Source organism: Anolis carolinensis, chromosome 1 (genome assembly GCF_035594765.1).
Source record: "Anolis carolinensis isolate JA03-04 chromosome 1, rAnoCar3.1.pri, whole genome shotgun sequence".
NCBI lineage: Eukaryota > Metazoa > Chordata > Lepidosauria > Squamata > Dactyloidae > Anolis > Anolis carolinensis.
Genome location: NC_085841.1, coordinates 280,281,055 through 280,293,743, shown reverse-complemented (window position 1 = coordinate 280,293,743; position 12,689 = coordinate 280,281,055). Strand labels below are relative to the sequence as shown.

At 39.0% G+C, this 12,689-nt stretch overlaps 1 protein-coding gene across 3 annotated transcripts in view; it reads right to left on the bottom strand.

Annotated features, from left to right (window-relative positions):
- The window catches only part of wt1 (WT1 transcription factor), a 73,411-nt gene that overhangs the window by 17,347 nt on the left and 43,375 nt on the right, over positions 1 to 12,689 (bottom strand). For all 3 annotated transcript variants that reach the window (XM_062967764.1, XM_062967765.1, XM_062967763.1), the window contains 2 exons: positions 2,064 to 2,166; positions 971 to 1,121 (listed from right to left, as the gene is read on the bottom strand). In XM_062967764.1, coding sequence (XP_062823834.1) covers positions 971 to 1,121; positions 2,064 to 2,166 — 254 coding nt within the window. The remainder of the gene's footprint in view (positions 1 to 970; positions 1,122 to 2,063; positions 2,167 to 12,689) is intronic.

The following is a 12,689-nucleotide window of genomic DNA, read 5'->3' as shown; positions in this document are numbered from 1 at the left end:
CATTGTTTTTAGATTATACTGATGCCAGATGGAAACTCCAGAAAATCTTATCACCACGATAGCCCGTTTGTTAATAGTCTTTTTCATTATATTTAGAAACTACATGATGCTCCAAGACAGCAGTATCTTTATGACTATATCAATTTCATTAATGGCATTGTTAATACTAGGAAGGCACACAGTAAACAGACACAGGGGGCACAACATGTCAGCAAAAACTGTGTTGAATCATTGATAAACACTGATATAAATTGCAGTTTTGTGTAACAGTGTTCTACAGATAGTAACACTATCTAAAACAAGAGTCTGCAAAAAATATAACGAGTCAGCTGCCTCTAAATGTCTAAGTGATGACAAAGGGCAATCTTACAATCCCTTTTTCTTTTCTCTTTTGATAAGCAAATAGCCGTCTCACTCTCATACCTCCAAAAATATGAATTTCTACTTCAGTATGCTCCATTTCAAGCACCATTCATGGGGCAGGAGAAAAATTAAATTGGATTCACTTATTTAGAATAAGCACTTCAGTCATAGAAGATTAGCAGTGTTGTGGCATCTAGAAAACTACTACACATTTACTCTGGGATCCTACTGATTACTCTCAACCAGATTAGATCAATTCATCAATTGTTGTGTGGCAAGTTGCTACATAGGAGTCAGCACCCAATGGGTGACCTTGGACAAATCACATTTTGTCAGTCTCAGAGAAAGGCAAACTTCCTCTGACTAAATCTTGCCATTAAAACTTCATGGTAGGATTGCCTTAGATTTACCATAAGTCAGAAACAACTTGAAGGCACAACTAACAACGGTAGAGAATTATACTCATCTGTGATGAATCATCAAAAGTACAAAGAATGCCTCTCTTTAAGGAGTCTATGAAAGAGTTATTTTACCAGAGAGAGGACAAAGGCACCGAGACCCAGGACTAGTTATGAAAAATATTTGGAATCAATAAAAAAAAACTTACCGGTGTGCTTTCTACCATGCATTTGCAGATGAGACAGCTTAAAATATCGTTTGTTACAGCCAGGGTATACACACATGAAAGGCCGTTTCTCATTTGCCTCACTGGTTGATCTGACAATTGTAGGAGCTACTCCAGGCACTCGCCGCACATCCTATAATGGCATAAATAAAGTGGGGGAGATTCAATATATTATTTGGGCAAATGAATAATGCGAAGAAGTGTAATGTACGCAAGAACTGTTCAGCTACTTTAAATGCCCTCCCACAAAAACACACTATGTCACATCTGGATCATTTTATTTATTTCATCAAGCACATTGTACTGAACTCAGTTTAAAGTGCTGGTCTTGACCCATAATATCCTTGAATAATTGCCATATGTAAGCTACTTTGAGTCCCCTTCGGGGTAGAGAAAGGCGGGGTGTAAGTAGGGTAAATAAATAAATAAGAAGCTTGGGGACAGGGACATATGGCAGACTCTCTTATCAGCTTGCCATACATCTAAGACCTTCAGCCCAGGTTCTGTTGTATGTCCCAGCAACCCATGAGGTGAGTATGGTGTGTAATGTGACAGGGCCTTCTTTGTAGTAGCCTCTCAACTATAGAACTCCCTCCAAGGAAAGTCAGTCAGCTCCCATTTGACTTTACAGTAGATAGCAAAGACCATGTTATTTCAGCATCTTCTACACTGCCATATAAAATCCAGATTGTCTGCTTTGAACTGGATTCTATGGCAGTGTAGACTAAGATAATCCAGTTCAAAGCAGAAAATGTGGATTATCTGCCTTGATAATTTGGATTATATGGCAATGTAGAAGAGGGCCCAGTTGGCATTTGACTCTTAAAATTAGGGGTGGCTACTGATTGGTTAGCAATGTACTTTCAAATCTATTCTAATGAAAAGGAAATCTTACCCTTCCTTTTCTTTACTTTGTGAAACAATGCATTTCTATAGATTTTCCACACAATAAATATGTTTGTATTGGAATTTATTACTGACAAAATGGAACTTAAGAGCAACAGTTATTATTAATGTTGGCCCCATAATCAGCTAAAATCATACATTTCCTCCTAAAACACATGCATATACTCACTTGTATTCCTCTAAAAACTCCATGGGTGTGTATTCTGTATTGGGCTCCACAGCTATATAACAAGGGACCTGCATGGTTATCACTTTCATATCCTGTTGCGTGACTGTGCAAAGAAGAGAGAGAAGACTTTATACTTGGTCCTTAAATCTCTGCAAGAAAAGTGTATTTGCAGGGCTTTTTCAATAAATGCCAAAACAGATACATCCAAACATCAAGTGAAACAATGGAAGAAGACACTCCAATTCTGTTTAAAACATGGGTTCAAAGTGGAGAAAACAAGATTTGCCTGTTTTGCAGTAAAATGTGATTAGTGAATAATAAGGATGGGGAAAAACACAGAGGAACAAAAGTTTATGCTTTGCCTATACGAAAGTTATTTATCAGCTAAATGCCAAGTTGGCTATTGCTAATATCTTTGGAATGACCAAAATGCTTCAGATTTCACATTAAGTGCAGTGGATTTTTGTCAGCACCTCATGACTCAGATATAACCAGATAGGGCTGAGAAAGTGATGACATTTACAAGAACAGCCGTGGTGCAGCCACAGGATAGGATTACAAATCAGTGTCCTAACCTATTTAACCCACACATCAATTTAGAAGATGCACCAAAGCTTAACCTTCTGTAAAGTCAACAAACAGTGAAACCGTTACCCTAACAAAACCTCTGGTCTCTTTTACTTTCAGAGCAACAAGATTTTCTCCTCTGAAATATTTAGGGCTTTTAAATTTAAGGCTAGGAATCTTGGGGTTTATTAAAAGTATATTCCGTAGCACTTAACTTTTTCTGTACATAAGTATTTGCCTTCCAGATTTTGAATGGATGTGGGGGACACTTTTTGGCTTCCAGATTTTGAATGGATGTGGGGAACACTTATCGGAATTAAAACTGAAGTCTCATTTTAATCTTGCTCTTGAAAATTCTCTGCTTAGACATGAGCCATCATCCTCACTTCCATCAGTCATTGATTTCAGTGTGTTTCTTTATTAGAAGTCCTATAGATTTTCAGCAGAACTCACTCAAGATAGCTGTGCATTGGACAGCAATATAATCCTTTACAATCAGTCCTCCACATTCACTGGAGTTAGGGACACAGGACTACTGCAAATTAAAAAAAACACTTTTTTATTTACTAAAGAAACCTCTATTTCTTCTGGTGTGACTCTATGGTCTGTGAAAGATCAAATCCATAAAAGTTGAACCTCCAAATGTGGAGGGCTAAATTCCCTTAGATAATACTATTTGTGGCATGAAGTTAGATTGTGCATATATTTAGCAACTAGTTGTCCTCTACCATCTTGGTCCTAAACATACATTCTGAGGGTTAGTGCAATTAATTTTACAAGATTGTGCCTTCAGATAAGTATGACTACAGTAAGGACCTCATCAGATGGGCTGGTTACCTCAGTAGGGGGGAATGGAGGAAAGCTGAGTGAACCGTTCTCCTTCAGTCCCTACCATCTTCCACCATCTTCTGGAATAGTCTCCCACCCCGTTGTTTCCCCCTCCCCCATGTTCTCCAATTAGGAGTCCAGTTTTCTCTCCGTTATCAGGTGCTGGCAAGACAGATTCCCATGGACAGCCACTAGAAGTAGCTGTGCATTGTGGAATGACCCCCATTTGACTCTATTTCGCCAATGCCTGAAAACAGAGAGAAGACGCAGAGAGTCATAGAATCATAGAATAATAGAGTTGGAAGAGACCTCATGGGCCATCTAGTCCAACCCCCCACTAAGAAGCAGGAAATCGCATTCAAATTACCCCCGACAGATGGCCATCCAGCCTCTGCTTAAAAGCCTCCAAAGAAGGAGCCTCCACCACAGTCCGGGGGAGAGAGTTCCACTGCCGAACAGCCTTCACAGTGAGGAAGTTCTTCCTGATGTTCAGGTGGAATCTCCTTTCCTGTAGTTTGAAGCCATTGTTCCGTGTCCTAGTCTGCAGGGCAGCAGAAAACAAGCTTGCTCCCTCCTCCCTATGACTTCCCTTCACGTATTTGTACATGGCTATCATGTCTCCTCTCACCCTTCTCTTCTGCAGGCTAAATATGCCCAGTTCTTTAAGCCGCTCCTCATAGGGCTTGTTCTCCAGACCCTTAATCATTTTAGTCGCCCTCCTCTGGACGCTTTCCAGCTTGTCAACATCTCCCTTCAACTGCGGTGCCCAAAATTGGACACAGTATTCCAGGTGTGGTCTGACCAAGGCAGAATAGAGGGGGAGCATGACTTCCCTGGATCTAGATGCTATACCCCTATTTATGTGTCTGATAAGGTTCTTGTCTTTCATAAGAGGAGACCTGCTGGAACAGAGCACAGGTATATCTAGTCAATCATTCCATTCACATAGCGGCCAACCAGTTGCCTATGGGAAGCTCATTAAGGCAGAACATGAATGTAGCATCTCTTTTGTACTTGCACGCTCCAGTAACTACTTCTATGACTAGGGTGAAAATAGTTGTTGTTGTTGTTGTTGTCATTTGTACCTTCAAGTCATTTTTGACTTATGGTGAGTGCAAAGTGACCCTATAATGGGGTTTCCTGAGGTTAAGGACTTCATCAAAGGAAGCGGGGGAAATCAAGGAAAATGGAAGGAACCATCTTACGCCGTTCCCTCACATATTTCCCCATCTTGATGGATAGCCAGCCATCCCCCGTTTTCTTCCATCTTTAGGCTGTTTGGAGTCAGGTAACACCCTGCTTCTGAAAACAGATATATGACTCTATTTCCATGCACTGCGGAAACAGAGTCCCAAGGAGTCCCACGGGAAGTGCTCTTATGTCATGTGATGGCCTCCGTGGGGCTCAAATTCTGCAGTGCATGGAAACAGAGCCCTATATCCATCTGATGATGTCCTTAGAGTGTGTCACATGCCAAAGTCACATATTGGTTTGCCTGACTGACTGGGGATAAAAGCCCTAGCTCTTCTCCAGAGTCAGAGTCCAGTGCTCAAACCACTACACCACACCAATAACCCCAACCTGATGCTATCCAAGACATTTTGGACTACAACTTCCATAAACCTTGTTCAATGCCTGTTCAATGTTTATCCAAAAATATGTGGAGGACATCAGGTTTAGGAAGCTTAACTAGAGTCACAACTTTTAATCAGGCATAGGATAAATGTGGCCCATGGGCCACAGGCAGTTCCACAACTCACACACATAAAATTATAGTCTCAAATTAGTTAAGGTGGTATAAACTTTTTCTAGGAGTTTCTTAAGCAATTAGCACAAATCAACATTAAATATTAAATATTCAGTGATCGATCATCATCAATATTGAAGTCAGAAATAAAGGAGAATAGACTGGAAAGACACCATAGTACTTTTATACCACTTGAAGCAAGAAACTGAAGTTTTAACATAAAAAGGCAACTAAAAATTTGAGATACAGGAAATACACCACTTTTATACCCAAAAAATGAAAAATGTAATATGAGTGGTTCATTTTTAAAGTTGCTATAACAACACTGAAAAATATACTGTACTGTTATCTCTGGAAATAATGATTCTATGAAGATTGTTTTCTTTTTATTAAAAACTAGCTGTGCCCGGCCACGCGTTGCTGTGGCGAAGTCTGATGGTATGAGAAATAAAGTCTTGAGGAATTGGTGGTAGTTAAGGTCAAGGGTAAAGGTTTTCCCCTGACATTAAGTCCAGTCGTGTATTACTCTGGAGGTTGGTGCTCATCTCCATTTCTACGCCGAAGAGCCGGCGTTGTCCGTAGACTCCTCCAAAGTCATGTGGGATGACTACATGGAGTGGCGTTACCTTCCCGCCGGAGCAGTACCTATTGATGCACTCACATTTGCATGTTTTCGAACTTCTGGGTTGGTAGAAGCTGGAGCTAACAGTGGGGGCTCTCTCCACTCCCCCAATTCAAACCTGCGGCCTTTCGGTCCAGAAGTTCAGCAGCTCAGCGCTTTAACACGCTGCGCCATCAGGGGATATTATTTCTTAAAGGTTGTGAATATACAATATTTCTGATTGGTTTTTTTTGTTTGTTGGAGGCAAGTATGAATGCTGCAATTAGGAAAAATGATTAGGATGTAATGGCCTTGCAGCTTTAAAGCCTGGCTGTTTCCTCCCTGAGTGAATTTTTTGTTGGGAGGTGTTAGCTGGCCCTGATTGTTTCCTGTCCGGAATTCCCTTGTTTTCAGAGTGGTGTTGTTTGCGATATTTTATGTGCTTCTACTGTCTGTGGCCCTGAGAAAACAGAGGATTTGCCAGACTTTGATGATGGGAATACTTTGTTGGGAGGTGTTAGCTGGCCCTGATTGTTTCCTGTGTGGAATTCCCCTGTTTATTTACTGTCCTGGTTTTAGAGATTATATTGTTCTGCATTATTCTATCCCAGTAATTATTTCATATTAAAGAAGAATCTCATTTATCCAACATTCGCTTATACAATGTTCTGGATTATCCAACGCAGTCTGCCTTTTCATAATCAATGTTTTTGTAGTCAGTGTTTTAAATTCCTTGTGATATTTTAGTGGTAAATTTGTAAATACAGTACAGTAGAGTCTCACTTATCCAACATAAACGGGCCGGCAGAATGTTGGATAAGCGAATATGTTGGATAATAAGGAGGGATTAAGGATAAGCCTATTAAACATCAAATTAAGTTATGATTTCACAAATTAAGGACCAAAACATCATGTTAGACAACAAATTTGGAAGAAAAAGTAGTTCAATACGCAGTAATTCTATGTAGAAATTACTGGATTTATGAATTTAGCACCAAAATATCATGATATATTGAAAGCATTGACTACAAAAATGCGTTGGATAATCCAGAACGTTGGATAAGCGAGTGTTGGATAAGTGAGACTCTACTGTAAATACTACATAGCATTACTGCGCATGGAACTACTTTTTCTGTCAAATTTGTTGTATAATATGATGTTTTGGTGCTTAATTTGTATAACGATTACCTAATTTGATGTTTAATTGGCTTTTCCTGAATCCCTTCTTATTATCCAACATATTCACTTATCCTGCCGGCCTGTTTATGTTGGATAAGTGAGAGTCTACTGTATATTGATAATCTTAAATTATCTGCTTAGAACTGGATTATATGAGGCCCCTTCTTCACAGTTGTATAAAATGCACACTGAAGTGGATTATATGGCAGTGTGGAGTCAAGATAATCCAGTGCAAAGCAGATAATATAAGATTATAAATGGGTTATATAGCTGTGTGGAAGGGCCTTGAGTCTACACTGCCATATAATCCAGTGCAAATTAGATAATCTGTGGAAGAAGTCTAAGTGAGGCCTAAATCGGCCTGTCCCCTAACTGAAACCTGGCTGTCCCTTGGTTGCTAGGCAACCAAGTGGGCAGAGATTAGCCCTCTAAACTGGCAGCAATTGGATAAAAAAAATTATTGCTCTCCCTCTAATTAGGACTTTATTTTTCTTTTCTTTTTGTTGTATCAACCTTGAGGCATGGATGATGGGTTGTGTTGTCAAATTTTGAGGTTGGGGGCCTGTACTTTTGTTGTTTTGTGAATTGCTGTGATGCCATCACTCTTTTATATATATAGATAATTGTTGAAACAGTCCCATCGGTCAAAGTCAATCGTCAGCCCACCAAAACAATATGATGTTTACTTAAGCCAGTTGTTTTCAGTACTCTTAAATGGGCCTAACTCTTTACTGAGATTGACTCAAATATGTTCTCAAGCAGATTGTTCAAATCCCTTCATATGTTGTTTCCATTTCTACTTTCTGGTGTTTCTCCCTTTTCATCCCTTCTCCAAGCCATGCCATCTCGGACTCTCAAGAGATGCTTTTAGGTGAAGGGTGACACAATGGGAAGAAGGTGGAAGAAATTAGAAAGACCATTGTATGTACAAAGTTTGGCTTATGTTTCTAAAGATCTATGCTACTGTCCATTGCAGTGGTCTTTTCTTTTAGGCTTATAGATAATCCTGAATATTCACCTAGTGATCAGTCAGTTCTTAGAAAATGTAATTATGGCAGGTACCTGATACCTGCTGGGCTCCAGTGTTCTGCCACAATGTGCAGTAAAGGATTGTTAAGAAGGATGGCAGAACACACACAAAACTATATCAGCCACCTATGGAGCATACGTTTGCTGTTACGAGCCTTGGTGTTGACTCCAGTTTACAGCAACCCTTCTATAGGATACACTCAGGTCTTCTGGGAGACATCTACTTCAGTCAGCCAGATCTAGATTGACTGATACACAGAAGACATTTCCTACAGATGATCCCAGATTGTGGAATGACTTACGGTTCAAGATACTGTCTGTATTTAAATCAGTGGTAAAAACCAGGCCTATCTAGATCAGCTTTAAATTATGGATTTAAAGTATTTATTTGGTAGATTTTAATTTTTATTGATTTTATATGCTTTTTAAACTTCCTAGCAAATTCCAAATGTTTCGTACCAACCTTCCACATTACTGGTCATTCTTAATAAAATAGTGTTTTTCTAAATTTAAAATAAATGTTTTAATGAGGCAATTCATGACTAGTGAACTGTAATAATATATTTCTTAAATTAACCGTGTAGTACTCTTTTAGAAAAAAAAATACTGTACAATGCTCTCTTAATATTTCAGTGCTAACAAACTGATTTTCTTTCACAGTTTAAAGTAAGGGAACTACACTTTTCAATGTAATATAAAGCAAGATGAAAATGTTCATTAAATACTTCAAGAAGTAGAAAATATCTGAAACACTAAACTCATGGGAATCCTTTATGAACTCTTCACATATTTTAGAAATGTAAATCTTAGGAAGAGTCACTTATATCCATAGCAACTGAAACTGAAGACACTGTGTATTGTAACTCTCTCAGCCAGAGAAGAGAGATAACTATTTTGGCTCATATTATCAGGGATGAGACTATGTCTAGCTAAGATGTTCCACAGATTCTAGTCTTTGACTTAACCCCAGCCCCAAATTAAATGAGCTGTGTACTACAAATTGAGTGTCTTCCTCTTATGTTTGCTTTTTCCTTGCAAGCCTAATGGTCAGAACTTACAGTGCCTAGAAGATTATTTATATTGTTCTTTCCACTTTTCATATGTCTATTTAATCCAGGAGGTTTCCCCTCCCACTTCATCCTGATCCCTAAAGAATAATCTCTTCCTTGCTTTGATTTCTTGAATGTGTTTCTTCATTTTTTGGGAGATTTTTTTACCAGGAGAGACCAACAATGTCTAATATTGCAATGAGCAATGTATTCTGAGTTGAGACTCTAAAGAGGAAGTGGCAGACAATGAAAGATAAAGTCAGAAATGGCCTCAGAAAAGCCAATAAGGAGTGTTTGGACTGAAATGAAATAAAAATCATGTTATGGAAACAATTGTTGTGGAAGTGGGAGAACTTTTTCATTTTTAAAAAAAACTTTTTTAATTGCTATGCTGTGGTTTTAAGGAACTCCTGAATTCCTTTTCAGACTGACCTCTGTTTGTTACCACTTTCCTGTTGACTTTTTAGCATATGCTTTACCCAGACACAATGGCTTTAGTGTGACACTTTAGTTGCCATTTTTGAATAGGATGTAAAGGCAATCATATTATAAATGTTACACAATAACCTTCCCACAGGCCATTCCAGTTTTGTAACTCCCACCACCCTCATAAAGCCAGGCAAAATTTTGACTTATGGTGATCCAGTCATAAGGTATTTTGGTAATGTTTATTCAAACAAGGTTATGTTTTACCTTTCTCAATCTGATGAAGCACTATAAACCATGCAACAGAGAATATGCTCTTCTGGTATTTGGACTATCCTTATCCTTTGGGTTTCTGCCAACCTAGCAGTTTGAAAACATGCAAATGTGAGTACAGTGTTCCCTCACTTATCGCTGGGATTAGGTTCCAGGACCACTTGCAATAAGTGAAAAACTGTGAAGTAGGGATGCTATATTTATTTTAATATTTATACATTATTTTAATAGTTATACACTATTTTAAGTTTTTATCAACCAATCGTGTGTTGATAAATCACCTCCTTCTCCTCCCGTTCCCACTTGGGCTCCTTTTCTCTCCCTTTGGCTTCTCCTTCCTCCCTTCCTTAGGCTGTAAATTCTATTTTTTATGATTTATAATAGTCTTTTAGAGTTTATTGAAAAACCGCAAAACAGCGAATCCGCAAAAAGTGAAATGCGAAGTAGTGAGGGAACACTGTAGATCAACAGGTGCCGCTCCGGCAGGAAGATAACAGCGCTCCATGCAGTCATGCCGGCTATATGACCTAGAAGGTGTCTCCAGACAACGCCGGCTCTTCGGCTGAGAAATGGAGATAAGCACCAACCCCCGGAATTGGACACGACTAGACTTAATATCAGGGGAAAACCTTTACCTTTTTTTAATCCTTTGGGACTAGGTAGGGGGAAATGAAGTTCAAAACAGCTAGACAATGTTTAAAATTTCCCACTGTCTTTCAAGGATGGAAATCTCACAAGGCAGGTTCAAGTTGTACCAAAGCTTCGTGATGAGCAGAACTCAATAAAAAGCAATGTCCAATGTGAATTTAATGTGGCTCAAAATAGAAGGGGTTTAACTTTCAGTGCAAGAGAACCAGTGTGGTATACTAGTTTGAGCATTGAAAATCCGAGTTTAAATCCCCACTTAATCGTATAAAACCCCTGGGTGATCTTAGGTGAATCACTCTTTCAATGTCAGGAGAAGGCAAACCCACTCTGAACAAATCTTGCCAAAATAATTTCATGATAGGTTCATGTTAGGATTGCCATAATTCAGAAACAACGTGAAGGAACAGAACAAGAGGAAGGGAGAGGGTGAAAAAAAGGTGAAAAATTTCTTCAGTTTTCAGTATTTTAGCTGAAGTTCACATGACTTTTACAGTTTCCAAACAATGATTTTGTGATCCTGGACTATTTGGTATCCATGACCTGCAACAGCGGCACCTTTTTTCCCACTCTCCAGTTGTTGTTGGTTTTTTTAACTTATGAAAATATACATCCAAAAAGTGCTTCTGCTGCTGTGGTTCATGCTGGATTTGTTTGGCCATTCCCCCAATAACATATATTGTAAATTAGGCTTAGTGTTTTCATACTGAATAGTTTCAAGATGGAACAAGATTATCAAAGACAAATCTTTTTTCATCCTTTTCTCTCATTTTGTTCTTTTCACTTTTTAAAACAGTTATGACATTATAGTAAAATAACAAAATAACATCTTTGCATCTAAACACTGTAATGCTATCATTCTAAGAAAAACTGCAACATAAATAGCATAGCAGCAACAAAAAGTATATTTAAAATGAATTGGTTTTATATCTTTATCTAGTCACTCAATCTCAGATGAATAAGCTAGATGCTCACTCTTGTTTATAGTAAAGGTAAAAGTTCCCCTGACATTAAGTCTAGTCTTGTCCGACTCTGGGGGTTGATGCTCATCTCCATTTCCAAGCCGAAGAGCTGGAGCTGTCCATAGACACCTCCAAGGTCATATGGCTGGCATGATTCCTTCCCGCCGGAGCGGTACATCTTGATCTACTCACATTTGCATGTTTTCGAACTGCTAAGTTGGCAGAAGCTGGGGCTAACAGCAGGAGCTCACCCCATTCCCCGGATTCAAACCACCAACCTTTTGGTCAGAAAGTTCAGCAGCTTAGTGGTTTAATCCACTGCACCACCGGGGGCTCCTTGTTAATATAAATATATATAGATATCAATGAATGAGATAGAGAGATAGCTCATAAATGATCATCTATTGCTCTCATTGTTCTAAGATTTGATCTATCTAAATAGGGTTGTCAGTGCTTTTCTGACAACCATATTTGCAATGACCTTCATCTTTCCACTTGGTCCAAGCTCCAGGAAAGACGTAGAACTGTGTCCATGACAGCCCCCATATCCTGTCTGCAGCTTCATCTAATATCTTTAATAGCTTGCTCCTTCTTCAAGAAGGACTTCCTGCATCCAGGGAAACAGGAAAAGATTTTGGAACAAGCTGTGATCAGACCAGACACAACTCCCCACAGGTGGGAGAAGACAACTTTCTTCAGGGAGGAAGCTCAGGAAAATGGGAGGGATGGTGGAAATGCAAAGGTTGGAGGCTAACAAAAGAGGAAAAAACAGAATACACAAAACAAAATTTGTGTAAATGGATGAAGGAAAGTGAAAACGTGGCATATAGCTTAATAGGAGCCACATTAGCTACAACCACTGTGGAAGTTTTGATTTTCCTCTCTTCGTCATTGTGAGCTACAGCTGATATATATATTAAAAAAATAACTCAAGACTAGGGTGCCTTGCCATATTCCAGAGAGTCGTTCTGTTATATGCATTTTTAAAATCCCTTTAAATATGCACATGAATGCAGTCTTTAAAGAATGGAAGGGAAGTTCATGAAATGGTGGCGAAAGCAGATTGCAGGGAAGACGGGAGGGAGAGTCTTTATTGGAACGCTACCTACTTCTTCCTCCTTCCTCCTTAGGGTCAGAATGCACCAGAAATTATGATAATCTGTTTTCAGGGGAAAATGTTAATTTGCATACTTCCCAACACTATAACGTACAAATGTGTTGCTTTGGTTTTGCTTTGGTTGGGTGGTGGCAGCAAATAATCACTTCCTTCCTCTTACACTGTGCCTCTGAAATTAGCCAGAGCATTGAAATACAAATAGT